Source organism: Mastigoproctus giganteus, chromosome 1 (assembly GCF_048544385.1).
Source record: "Mastigoproctus giganteus isolate SK-2022 chromosome 1, ASM4854438v1, whole genome shotgun sequence".
Classification (NCBI taxonomy): Eukaryota; Metazoa; Arthropoda; class Arachnida; order Uropygi; family Thelyphonidae; genus Mastigoproctus; species Mastigoproctus giganteus.
The window spans coordinates 136,668,155-136,682,510 of record NC_143575.1 but is presented as its reverse complement, the minus strand read 5'-3'; the positions used below and the strand labels follow the sequence as shown (position 1 = coordinate 136,682,510).

Here is a 14,356-nt window from a genome sequence, read left to right as displayed (position 1 = left end):
ACCATGTTGCTATACTACAAGACTACTTTTCTCCCAGCGATCACATACGGTGCACCAATATGGTACCATAGAACCAGACTGACCACCAACAAAAGAATACTGGACTCAACACAACGAACAATATTGCTCAAAACAACCCGAGCCTGCAATACTGTGAGCACGGAGGCGCTCCAGGTTCTTACTGGATCCTTACCCCTGGATCTCGAAGTGATCAGATGCGGACTAGCATACTACATATCAAAAGGAATCTCTGTGACCTACTCAGGCTTTACGATTGAACCCACACACACAATATAAAAATGGAAAAGGCTCGGCTCTTGGCACACTTAAAACAGGAATGGCAAAACAGGTGGACAGACTCAACCAAAGGAGAGGTGACACGACGGTTCATACCTGATGTAGACAGGTTCTTCCCAAAACTACCTGCATGGTTCCACCCAGGCCTATATGCCACCTACTTATTGACGGGTCACGGCCCCTTCAACGAGAAACTAACATCTCTGGGCCTCCTCCAAGACCCCAACTGTTCATGTGGCGAACCGGAAAGCTGGACCCACCTCATGCACGAATGTACAAACTACGAGGACCTACGTGGAAATCTTATAACAAGATTGACCTACGTGCCGCGAGGCCAGGAGCATCATCTCTTGGACACAAGCGAAGAATATAAGAACCTCACCAGATTTGCACAGGAACTCTTTGCCAGAAGAAGAACCTGTTCTGCGATCAGGAACTAAGGGCACAGTACGCCTTGTAGCAGACATTAAACTTCCACAACACCGGACTATAAGCAGCACTAGACCACCCTTCCTGATGATGGAAACAGGATCAACGGACCAGACCCATTCGGGATGCAAAAGAGACACTCCACGAGACTACCCTGGTCGTGTATATAACCCATAAATGTGACTGACCTCAACTTACCTGGATGGACACATAGCCAATGAATGACATCGGGGAACTGGTTCCGACTGCTTCCTTGGACCCATATCTTTTTCCCCAACTTGAACAGCAGATTTTCTGCCAGTGCGCCAACTGGCGACCGAGCTGGGCACTCTTTCCTGGCTTTCTTTCCACTCCACTTCCCTGGCAGGGGGGGGAGGTGCCTGTCCTATTGTCTCCTCCCTTCCTTGCCACCCCCATTTTTCCTTCTGGTGGGGCATGGGCATGCCCCACTGATACCTATTGGAGTCGCCTTCCCTATTGACTCCATATTTCTGTCTCTCCCCCCCCAGTCTTCAGTCTCCCTCCCCTACTCTATCTGTACACAAGCGATTGCCCTACACGTCCAAATTACTGTTTGCCAATAGTTTCGGCCTTTAAAATCCTAGCGCTCTTAACCCCCCCCCCCACGCCAAAGATCAAATCTTTTTTTTTTTTTAAGGTCCTAGCCACTGAAATCTCAGGAAACTAAATTAATTATAATGCTGATATACCTGGCCTGCCTCCACGGGGCTGAGTGTGGACAACGTTGGGCCTCAGCAGGGGTCCAGCAGCTAAATGGCCAGAAGAACAACGGTACATAGCACTATACATATACAATATCCACACACTTTTAAATCTCTGGCCTTTCCAGTGAACTGGCACACCTACAATGAAAGGAACGCGGAGATGGGGGAAACCCCTGGTGCCGCTTGACACTAAATACACTCTACACTCTCATCAACAAGCGATTTTCTTCCACAGGAGTGCCATTGAGAAGATGTTTTCTGTTCGTTCTACCATTCTCGATACACCCTTGAAACTGTGGTGCGTGAAAAGTTCAGGAGAACTGCCGTTTCAGAGATGCTTTGTCCAGCACGTCTTGCACCAACTACCATGCCACATTCAAAGTCTGTTAGAGCTCTCCTTTTCCCTATTCTTGCTATGGTTTGTACGCTTAACTGATACTAGAAAGGTTGTTCTGCTGCATTTATATCCACAACTGTGGTCATGTGACTTGCAACGTTGTGGGACAAACCATTTGTGCACAGCAGAGCAGAGGTGCACCCAATAAAGCGGCAACACAGTGTATGTGGAACGGTCATAAAAACATACCAGTATGCTCCTATGGATCGGGTTAGATTATGAATCTACTCGCGATCCGCATTGATAGGGTGGCCACATATCTCTAGCATGCAGGCGGCTAACAGCCCAAAACCAGCCCTGCCTACATGCTGGTTATTTCAATTGATTTTGCTGGTGCCATTGATACCTTATGGTGGCCCGGCATCCTCAGAATACACGAAGCTCTTATTCCACAGTAACAATTGTATTTATGAGGGGGAGGGATTACCAAGAACCGAAGTCTCCAAAAGCTTAGAATGTCTCAGATTCTTGGTTTCTACAAGCACATCACCTGACTTGTCAGTTGCCTGTCTTGCATTGTCTCAAGAAATGCTCTCAAGTCTTTCTAAATTCTGAAAGATGATAGTTTACTGTTAATTTGCACTTAGAATGAATTATTAAAATCAACTGGAGCTGAGAATTTCATTTGAATATGAGGGAACTAGGTTCTTCACAGGTATAACCCCGGGGCTCACATTTGGTGAGTATGGGCTTGGCATACCCAGGGTCCTGAGCTGGATATCATCATTTTTCTCTTTCTTGGTGATTCCCTTCTACTTTTGTCTCTCTCTCTCTCTCTCTCTCTCTCTCTCTCTCTCTCTCTCTCTCTCTCTCTCTCTCTCTTAAGGTAACTTGGGAATTTTTTTTTTTTTTTTTTGGTTGGTGCAGCATAAGCCTCAGGCTTCCTTGCACCATATACTTAATAATAAATAATAAAAAAAAAAAAAAAAAAATATATATATATATATCTGGTGAGGTTTGGATTTGTAAACCTAGTGGCTGTTGCGGTTTTATAATCGGTTTATTCTTTAATCCTGGAAGAGAAAACTAATCCTGACTAGGATAGCTGGACTGCCATGTGGAAACAGGAGTATCCTCTATACCCCTTTGCAGCGAAAAGAGTTAGTAATAAGTAGCTACATTGAAAAGAAACAAAAAAGATTAATTTCCTTCTTTGTCTATAATCTAATAATGTGTAATTCTTTACTAAGGTTTACATAACTCTATATTAGTGGAACTTTAAACAAGGAAATGATTTTTCAGTTCAAGAGAGAGATGGCATTAGTTAGGAGTCCAAATTGCATCATCACGCATCACTTGGAAATAGGAGCCTTTTTAGGCAATATTTTCTCATACCCAAAAAGACTCCTTTTTATGTAACTGCAGAGTAATATCATATTTTGGTTCTCTAGGCTGGCTAACTGAACCTTCTGTACGATAATGCACACTAAGAGCCTTCTGTATTAATAGAACTCAAATGAATAAACCTCATGTGACATGGCACATCTCAAGGCTAATGAAATGAAAATGCTGAGACATGATTATTGCATTACACACACACACACACACACACACACACACACACACACACACACACACACACACACACACACACACACACTCTCTCTCTCTCTCTATACAGTAGCAGAAAATAGTTAAAATACAAATAAACAGAAGTTTATAACTATGCTTACTGCAATTCCTGTTGTTCCTATAAATCCAGGGGCACCATCATCTCCCTATAATTAAAGACATAATGCAAAATTACTATACAGTTTCTAAGCATTTTAACACTATTAAACCACAACTGAGATCTGATAACAAACAGTATACAGATTGTTTAATAATAGACTGCTTAATGCATGTTTTTGCTTACTGAACAAGTAGAAAACTACACTGAATAAAGCAACAAACTATAAAAAAAAAATGAACAGCTAAATTTTGAATACCAAATTAAAAATTGGTTTAAAATAATTTCATTAATAATAATAATAATTTAAAAATTTAAGCTAATAGGCAAAATAACTCAAATATGAATTATCAAAATAAAGATCACCACAGTAAATAGTCATGCTCAGATGACAAAGATCCTGTCCATACAATGTCCACAGTTTTGACAGTGTGAGAATAAACCAGTTTTCCATAAGTAGCTCCTTCAACCAAGCAAACAAAAAGTAATACTGGAAATATGAGGGGAAGGGGGATCAAAAAAGATTTGCCTACACCCAGAAGTAGTTGGGATAGAAGGTTGAAACAAATAAACAAATGCCATGTATTACACTTTTCAACAAGTCAACAGATAAAATGACACATTTTTGCCACCTCTCAATACACCACAGTTGCTGTTGTTGTTGTTTTGGTTTTTAGGAGCATTAGCAACTAAGGCCATACTGCTCTGAGAATATGCGGTGGTCATTCCCTGACCTTTCCGCATCCTCTGTATTTGGTGGTGACGGGCTCAAACCCCGGTCTAATCAAGAAGCGTGTGCATACACCGCAGGCCAGTTATGCAGAAATCCTCTAGATCAGGGGTGGGCAACTTCTTTCGTCAGCGGGCCAAATGAAATTTTCGTATCATGATGCGGGCTGAATGAAATTTTCGCATCATGATGCGGGCCGGAATAGATTGAACGATTTAATAAAAAAAATCAGAACCTAAAAAATGTTATATTACTTGAATTACCAAATTATTAATGTATTTTTAAAAAAAATATCTGAATGTCCAATTATCATTGAAAATGCAGCATTCGGCATCAATTTTTCTTTTTTTTTAATTGGCTCATTTTATGGACTATAAATTATATTAAATTAAAAATTGTAATAATTAGAAAAGGCATAAAACATAAAATATCTCGCACCAATATTATTTTTTTCAATAAGAAGTCAAACCCAAAGGAACTTCGTTCGATCGATGCTACAATAATAATTAGGAAATAACTCTTTGACGCTGCGTAGAATCACTTGGTTACTGTTTTACTGGCCGCGATTCCCGATTGAACCGAATTAAGCTGAACGTTTACAGCGAGTGTAGTCAGGTATGGATTTTCTGTATTTAGGCATTTACCGAGGGGGTTGGATTCAACATCGTCGCAGGCCGGATGTGGCCCGTGGGCCGACTGTTGCCCACCCCTGCTCTAGATGTTAGTCAAACGATGACTTGACAGAAAATCACTTCATCATTAGCAGCAAAGTGTTTTCAACAAAGAAAAGAAAAGACTTCAAGGCAGGAAAGAGGAAGAAATCTGAGTGAGTGAGTGAGTGCGTGTGTGCATAGTGTTTGGGGTGAGGTGCCACCGGTGGATTCCCACAACTGTCCCCTTAGTACTCTTATGAGGAAACCAGTACTCTGTAAATGCCAGAAGTGTATGTGAGAACGTGTGGTTTATATAAATTTGTGCCGTGTTCTGTTGTTCTTTTAGCTACTTTGCAGCAGGGCCCCTGGTGGAACCCCATGCCCATACACACAAGTAGGAGCGAGGTAGCAGAGATTGGTTCTCTGGCTGGTCTCCACCAGAATTGCCTGAGCAATTCTGGTGGAACCAGCCAGATGGAAACCAAGTTAAAAAAAAAAAAAAAAAAAAATTGTAGGGTTGAGTGTGGGGATATTAGTAGTGAAGAAGGGAGAGGAAGGCACCTCCATAGCCAGGTGAGCAGGAGCAGCAGTGCCTAGCACACGCTTCTTGATTAGACGGGGGTTCGAGCCCATGCCTACCAAATACGGAGGATGCAGAAAGGTCAGGGAATGACCACCACATATCCCCGGAGCAATATGGCCTTAGTTGCTAATGCTCCTTAAAAAAAAAAAAATAAATAACAAAAAAAAAAAATAAATAAATAAGGGAGGGGATAGCTAGAAGTAATGGGGATGTTGGAGAAAGCATCCGCAAAAAAGGAGATGGTGAAAACTCCATCAGGGAAGGGTTGTATGGGGAAATAGAGATAAAAGTGGAATGGGCAATAAAGCCTGATCATGACCGCTGTTTGGCACGTAGAGCCAGCATTGTTGCTGCTGGTTTGGTTATTATACAGGTCACCCATCACTAATCTGGCCACTGGTAATCCGGCTCCACCGCTAATTCAGACATAATTGCCGTGAACGAAATTTCAAATTTCCCGGGTCAGCGCACCGACCTGCCGCTACTGTTTTGATGGTGTTGATTACAGCATCATCTGTTGGCGCAAACTCGTAATCACTGGCAAGCCATTCCTAACTGTTTTTCTGCATTTATTATTATAACCTGCTCACATTTAACCCCAGCCGTGGTTCCAACACATAAAGGAAGTGCTTCTCGTGGTGTAAAGCGCAAACACCATACAATGTCCATAATAGATAAAGTTGAACTTCTGGAAAAAACTTGACAGCGGTGTGTCTGTGAGAAGTTTAATTCTACTTAGTTGTAAATTCCCACAATTTCTCTTATTTTAGTAATTTTTTTAGTCATTCTGTTTTAGATTTTTTTTTTACAACACACTTGTACAAACTTGCGGAAAAACACAACACAATATGAAAGTTAATACAGTCCACTAATGAACTTTTTTTTCACAAAATTTCACAATACTGACAAACATCGCAAAAGTTTGAGAGTTTATCTTATTGCAATTAGTTTTATTGCAGTGCTTGCCGCGCGTGCAATAAACTTCACAAACAACCTTCGTATGTATGCTGTAATAGTGTCACACGTATGTGGCTAACATGGCTTCTCAACAAATAAAGTAACGTAAAGTACTGGGCCACGTTGGCCACATATATGCAACACAAAAAAAAGACTTTTTTTGATATTTTAAGCAAAAAAACGACAACACTGACATTACAATATTTGTTTTAGAATTACTAATCAAATTATTTGCTAAATATTTTTTGGCACTTGGGGAACTTTTTTTCTTAAAATAGCTTGGCAGTTGTGGCAGGTAGGATGAGTTGGGTAAACTTTATGTGTTAATCTAACCCCCCATAAAGTAAAGTGCAGCCATTATCAACCCACTGCAGGATGGAAGCCTCCTCAACAATTCATGTTGAGGGAAATGGACCATAATCCGCCACGCTGGTCCAGTGCGGGTTGGCAGATCGACCGTATTCAGCAGTCAGGGGCTTGAACCCCGGTCTACTCAAAGAGCGCGTACTACTGCACTCCCGCTCCTGACCACTCGGCTACGGAGGCCGTGTCATACTTCTCCTTCAACCCATGCACGGTACTAATTACTATAGGTTTTGATACCTTTCGTGTTTGGAGTTTTCATAAAAAAAAAAACCACCAGTGATCTGGCAAACTCACTAATCCAACACCCCACAGGTCCCAACGCTACCGGATTAGTGACGGTCAACCTGTACTGCAAAAGTCACGGTCTGTATTGTCTTGTTCAGTGTGTACTTTATCCTAGTTATTGGTCGAAATGCTGTTGATATTGTCCCTGAGGAAAGGATCTTCACCTAGTGAAGAGCTCCTGGCAGAAGCGCATGAAGGCCTAGTACTCTCTGTCGCTGTCCAATAAGTGTTGTTCGTGATCTTTTGGAACAAAGTTGATTCTTGTTATGAAAATACAGTAAAGGTCTTCATGCAAGGGGACAGCTGGACATGAGGTGACTCCAGGTTTACAGTGTCCCACAGTGACAGAATGGGTCCTCAGTAATTCCAAGGGCCATGAGTTTAGCTCTAATAGATTCATGTCTTGCAAGAAGGGAAGTCGTGTGAAAACCGGGGGGAACCCACGGAGGAGGTCTAGGATAAAGCTCGGCAATTTGTGGAATAAATTTCCTGGTAATGTCACCTTTGATGGAGGTTGTCCATCTATTTTGCCAGGCTTGCTGTACATGAAGATTAAGTCACTTTTTTTCTCAGCCTTTCAATTATTGGTTGGATCAATGGCGAAATCCATAAATGTTATTGATGCACCTTTGGAAAGATGCTAGAGGAGTCAGCAACAGATCACCTCCAAGTCCAATATGAGTGTAGAGGAGGAGGAGGTAAATAAGCAAATGACAATATTTCAAACATTCATGTGCACACCTCATTGCAGCATGCAAGGAATGTGCAGAAGCATTATTGTGGAGCAGATGCACACCTTTCGACAGCTTTCACTGTCCTTTTCCTTTTAAAAGAAATGCTACTTCAAATAATTTAGAGATGTTCCTGCTGATGTGGAATACAATTTAATGAATAAAAAACAATATGTGAAATATAAAATGAATATTTCATATATTTTATATGTGAAATTATTTTAAAAACATTGACCTTATTAACTGAAAAATATAAACAATTTCCTATTTAGAATAAGGAAAAAAATTGATTCAGGAAGAGTCCAACATTAAGCACTTGTGAAAGGGTAAAATCGCTTAAATGTGAAAGAAGGGAAGGAAACAGAATCTGGAGACTAGGCAACCACAGGGTGATCTGAGTGAGGAATTTTAAGGTTTTGGATGGCTTAAGCAAACTCAATGCTGACAGGATTCTACCTCTTGCTCACACTGCACATGGGGAGCATAAATTCAGAGCGAGGAAGGATGGTTGCAGAATAGATGTGTGGAAGTTTGCCTTCATCCAATTAGTCAATTAGTGGAAGCCTCCATCTGTTGTGAAAGTGGATAGCTTCAAAGAAATGGAATTTTATATATACAGTAAACCCCCGCAATTCGCGGGGGTTACGTTCCTGACAAATGCTGTGAATACCGAAAAAGCATATACTGAGTTATGGCTCCCCTAGTAATAAGAGGATTCCATTCCAAAGTATGAAATATATAAGAAAAATTAGTCTAAAATTTTGTCTATGTATGTATTATATGTACCTTCATAATATGACTATGTACATAGTGAAATACAAGCATAAGGTATCGAAATGAAAATAAGAAACAATTTAATATTAAATGTAATATTTATTAGAAATTTCAAACAAATCTTTCACACCAGCGCCTTTGCTATAGCTAAAAAACTTATCCCGCCAGTGCTATCCCCAGTTTTGCTAAAGTCTTGATAAAGGTTCTTTTTTTTTTTTTAGGAGCATTAGCAACTAATGCCATGTTGCTCTGGGGATATGCGGTGGTCGTTCCCTAACCTTTCCGCATCCTCTGTATTTGGTGGTCACAGGTTCGAACCCCGGTCTAATCAAGAAGCGTGTGCTACGCACTGCTGCTCCTGCCCACTTGGCTACGGAGGCACCGGTACATTGATAAAGGTGTTTTGCCTTTTCATGAATGATGAGTGAACTTAACGGAATTTTATTTTGAGTTCGGTCTTCTATCCACGGATTTAAAGCTTTTTCCAATTTAACATCACGAGTTACAGAGCAAATTTTTGAAGCAAGTAGTGCATTTTCACGGACACTACGACGGATTTTTTCTTCCAATTTCTTGATTGATCGTACTGTTGACTCATTGATTTTATAATGTTTTGCCACTGACGAGACATTTTCACCATTAAAAATTTTGTCTAATAAATCAATTTTACTTCGCTAATGTCATCACCTTTGATCTTTTCACAATTCCCTTGTTATTCATAACCCCTACAAAAATAAAAAATATTTTTGTAGGGGTCAGAAAAGAACTTGTCCACAATAAAGTCACTTTGTTTTAACCGTTAACACACTCGCAAAAAGTCTGTTTACACTAACACACTGCAAAACATTAGATTTTTCACTCTTGTAAGCATATCAGTTTATAAATTAATGAATTTATTCAATTTATAAGCACATAAAAGCAAACGAAAACCTTCCATGACCGAAAAAGTATTAGCGGAAAATATCCATGCTCGTGATTTTGTCACCCCTCTCCCCTCACCTGCTGAGCGCTGTTTTGACTGGGAAAGATGATTTTAGCCATGCCCATGTTTTTTATGGTGGAAAATGTTCACGGCACTTTAAAATTCACATTTTTTTAGGTTTCATTTTATATTAAATCAGCGACCATGAATACAGATACCATGAATGGTGGGGGTTTACTGTATATATATATATATATATTTTTTTTTTAAATGTGAAACATCCTTGGGGCACCTACCGAGTAAATCTGATTGGTCACAAAAAATGCGTCACGGAAGTGATGTTGTTTGTTTGTTTGTTTTTAGGAGCATTAGCAACTAAGGCCATATTGCTCCGGGATATGCGGTGGTCATTCCCTGACCTTTCCGCATCCTCCGTATTTGGTGGTGACAGGCTCGAACCCCAGGCTAATCAAGAAGCGTGTGCTACGCACTGCTGCTCCTTCCCACCTGGCTACGGAGGCGCCTGGAAGTGATGTCATCTGCGGATTCTGCAAGGACACTTCCCATGCTCCCATCACTACACTGTGGTGAACACTCACTAGTAGTATAATTAGAGAATGTGACATATTTTACGTGACCGGTACAATATCTCGAGTTCCAGTGAACTTACTTACAAAATTCAAATACCACCTGTTTAAATTTCATTGAACTGCATTAGAAAAACACAATAAAACAAAATAAAAAAACAAAAACATGATGCCTACCTTGTACGCACGAAAGGTGTTTCATTTTATGTGACAGCATCATTGGGTTGGAAGAGGTTATCGAAATCAAAGCCAATAACCTAATTACCCATTTGATTGTAGTGGCTTGAAAGAGGTTAGCAAAATCCAAGCCTAATTAACCATTTGATTGTAGCTATTTGTTGAATAGTATGATTATAACAATACAGGTATTTGTCATATGACTACAATCAAATGTGTAATTAGGCTATATTGGCTTGCAACAATTTCTTTTTTTGTCTCGCATTTTCTATTGTTGCTATCGATATATGTTGTAGATATATGTTATATAGATATATGTTGTAGATATATGTTATATAGATTTATGTTGCTACAGATGTATCTATAGGTATGCTAGAGATATTCACATCAATAATTTTGGAAAAGGGGTTCAACGATGCCAAAGTCAAGTGCAGAGCATTCTCGAATGTATTGAGTAAGAATGAAAGCAACAAGACCTAAGAAAATAAAGATGAAGGTAGCAATAAGTGTGCGAGAATGAAAAAAACTATCAAGATTGCTTAAAAGACAAACAGAAAATCGAATATTGAATTTAGCAGTGCCTTCAACCAGCAATGCTGCTGCTCCATGATGTACCCGAAGTGAGTATTAATTATGTACAATGGAAGATTTCTCCAATTTCAGAGCAGATGAGTTTAAATGATCAAGCTTATGGGCTCTGCCATTTGTGGTCTGGATGAGCGCACGTGATAGTACACCAACTATTTACATAAGAACATGCATCGAGAGATTGAAAGGAGATTTATGAAAAATGATTTCTGTTCTATATGCTACATTTGCGATCATCTATGGTTCAACAATGATACAAAGAAACCAGCTGTTATATATACACCACTGATATGCACTGCATTTCCCAATGTTGACGTCGACGTTATCCTTGTGTGTAATAGCTGTAGACGATCATTTAAGAACAATACCGTTCCAGTGCTATCTAAGTCTATTGGCTTCATCTACCCAGAAATTGCCTCACATTTACCAAAGCTGGATTTTCTCCTCACTTCCTGTTCATGCAGATAAGGCACCTGAGATATGCATACAGACAATAAGGCATTCAATGTGCCTGTATCAGTCAACACAGTGGTCCATTGCTTGCCAAAGGGGATTGGCAATGATCATTGTATACACCTGCACATAAAACATAGGAAAATACACAAATCCAGCTATTTGATCGGGTTAGTAAGAAAGAGAGTGGTTAAAGTGTGGCTTCAGTATTAGTTGGTCAACACGCCTCTCTTCGATTGTATCAAATCACAATGGATCAGTCATTCTTTGATGATGGTCACATAGAAATTAATTTGGCTAAAGACAACATAAACGAAGCAGTGCTGATTGAGGAAACCACATCGCCCAACAGCAAACGTTGTTATGGAATGACAATAAATAAGTTAGAATCGCCCCAGGAGAAACTAACATACCACAGAGCTTACTGTTTGACGAGCACGTAGAGAAACTGTCCTTTCTCAGCATTTATCTTGGACAATTCAGAACATTCAGAGAGACTTTACATGTGACTCCTTTCGTGATGGTAGTGAGCGAGGTCAGATGATTTAACCGACGCAGTGTTACTCAATATCATCTCCTTTATGTAACAAATGTATCAGAGGAATTACCTCAATAATTACTTGTAGAACACTTAGATTATATAATTCTCTATTATCCAAATGAATTTTAAAAAATTATAATTTAAATGAATTCTTACACCCGAAAAATAATCAATGATCCAACATACCTGGATCATCAATGGTTTCAGAACTCCAAACCTAATCCCAAAATACATTAAACTGCCAACCAATACTTATGAGTGAAAGAAGACATTAGATTGAAAGAAGACATAATAATAAAATGAATAGGATATAATTAAGACACTATCCTGAAGCTGATGAGGCTTTTCAACAACAGTCATGATCACAGGGTAGTGTAGCACGAAATGTATGACAGAATTTCAAGGTGAGGGATAAGTTGCATTCTTGGCATATGCGTATGAAAGACCAAGAGTATGAAATTGGATAGAGGCAACGCACATTAATTGAATTTTGATGCAATTTAATTTCAATAATTGTGTATAATTATGCTGAATGTTAAGGACCGTTGCTTCATTAAACAAAAAGGTATGTCCATTAACTGCATGGAAAGTTAATTCTGATACAGAAGAATGGGAGGTAAGGACCATGCTGCTGTTGTTTAACCCTCATGTCTAATGCACATACATTAAACCCTGATATGAAGAATCACAGGTTTTACAGTAAATATTATAAAGCAAATCATTTGTTTGGAAAACAAAGGCAGTAGAAATGAAGATAATGAGATTAAAAATGAGAAACTCTTTATCAGTTGCTTTCAAATAGTAAACTGACCTGCAAGCAAGTTCAATCCAAAGTATATATTAAAAGCTGCACTGAAACCAATTTGACCTTCCTAAGGAAAATGCCAAACTCTACCGACTATTGGGCTCAATATAAGTGTGATCTATTCACTATGATTAGACAGCTTGGTAAACCTACAGTGTTCTTGACTCTGAGTGCCAATAAAATCGGTTGGACATGCTTGCTTCAGTTATTGTACAAGTTACAGAATAACAAGAGCAATATTAATGAGGACAATGCAAGCGACATGGACTTCGTGCAGAAGGAGACACTCGTGAACAAAGACACTGTAACTTGTGCAATATACTTCAAAACTGTGGATGTGATTATGAACATATTGCAGTCAAAATGTTATAGCCCATTTGGTCAATTTTACGGGGTAAACTTTTTCAAGTGCATAGAATTTCAACATCACAGTAGTCCACATGCACACATTTAGCTGTGGCTAAATAATGCTCTCAAAGACCCTTTGGGCAAGAACAAAGAAGATGCCATCGCAATGATCAAAACGTAGTGTCTGTTTCTGCTAGTGAGGCTTCGGGAAGCACCAAGCTTCAAACTCACAAACATACGTTCATGAGTTGAAACCATATTTTTAACGAACACCGCTGAAACCATATTTTCAACCATGCAGCTAATGCTATACTATGCAATCTACCTATATATGTCATACATAGTATGCACTAAATCATATATATTACATCACATCATATCAATCATAATTCATCAATGCATTTCAGCAAAATATAATTTTTTTTTTCCAAATAAATGTTTATGTCATGTTTATATCGAAGTTAGAGTGAGACAGGTGGCGGTAAATGCTTTAAAAAATAGGTTATAAAATTTAATGTTATGTTATGAAAGTTTATTTATATGTATATATATTCTTATTTATATATGTTATGTTATGAAAATTACATTTCTGTTAAACTTTTCGTGCCTCCTTTTGCACTAGTCCACACCTCCCAGTTTGGAAATCGCTGCAATAGAATACAATTACTGTGTTTTAGAATTTAAAGTTTATTTCCAGAATTTCGGAATGATTTTGTTATTTTTGTTTGTTGTTTCATTATATTATATGTGAGATTTGTTGTAATTCTTTTCTTTTTAAATAAATTAATAAGAATTATTTATGCCTTATTTAATTTTTTAATCGAAATATTTTGGGGTGGCAAATTTGATTTCACTTACTGGCGGCACATAGGGTCGCAGCGGCCCTAGATGTGGAGCTGCTGGAACAAGTACAGAGAGGGGCACGAAGTGTTCTTACCAAGAAAGGCTTAAGTTCTGCAAATTGCGGTGTCTGGAGACTAGGAACCTACAAGGTGATGTGATTGAGGTGTATAAGGCCTTAAATGGTTTGAGCAAACTCAATGCTGGTGGGATTCTTCCTGTTGCTCAGATTACGCACCTGAGGGTACATAAATCAAATTGAGGAATGACAGTTATAAAATAGAAATGCATAAATTTGCCTTTAGCTAGCAGTTGGATGATTGCTGGAACAAACTTTCATCTGTCTTGTGGAAGTTGATAGCTTAAATAAATTCAAGGAAGAACTGAACAAACTTTTGGAGCAAATGGATGGTTAAAATGGATTTTTTTTTTTTTTTTTTTTGGCTGATGCTGTATAAGCATGCTTACCAATGTATCATCTACCAACAAGTGTTATTGA

At 39.0% G+C, this 14,356-nt stretch overlaps 1 protein-coding gene across 1 annotated transcript in view; it reads right to left on the bottom strand.

Moving 5' to 3' along the window:
• LOC150091155 (uncharacterized) overlaps positions 1 to 14,356 on the bottom strand; it is a 1,391,089-nt gene that overhangs the window by 1,114,370 nt on the left and 262,363 nt on the right. Inside the window, exon 4 of the mRNA XM_090374518.1 lies at positions 3,522 to 3,566. Coding sequence (XP_090230644.1) covers positions 3,522 to 3,566 — 45 coding nt within the window. The remainder of the gene's footprint in view (positions 1 to 3,521; positions 3,567 to 14,356) is intronic.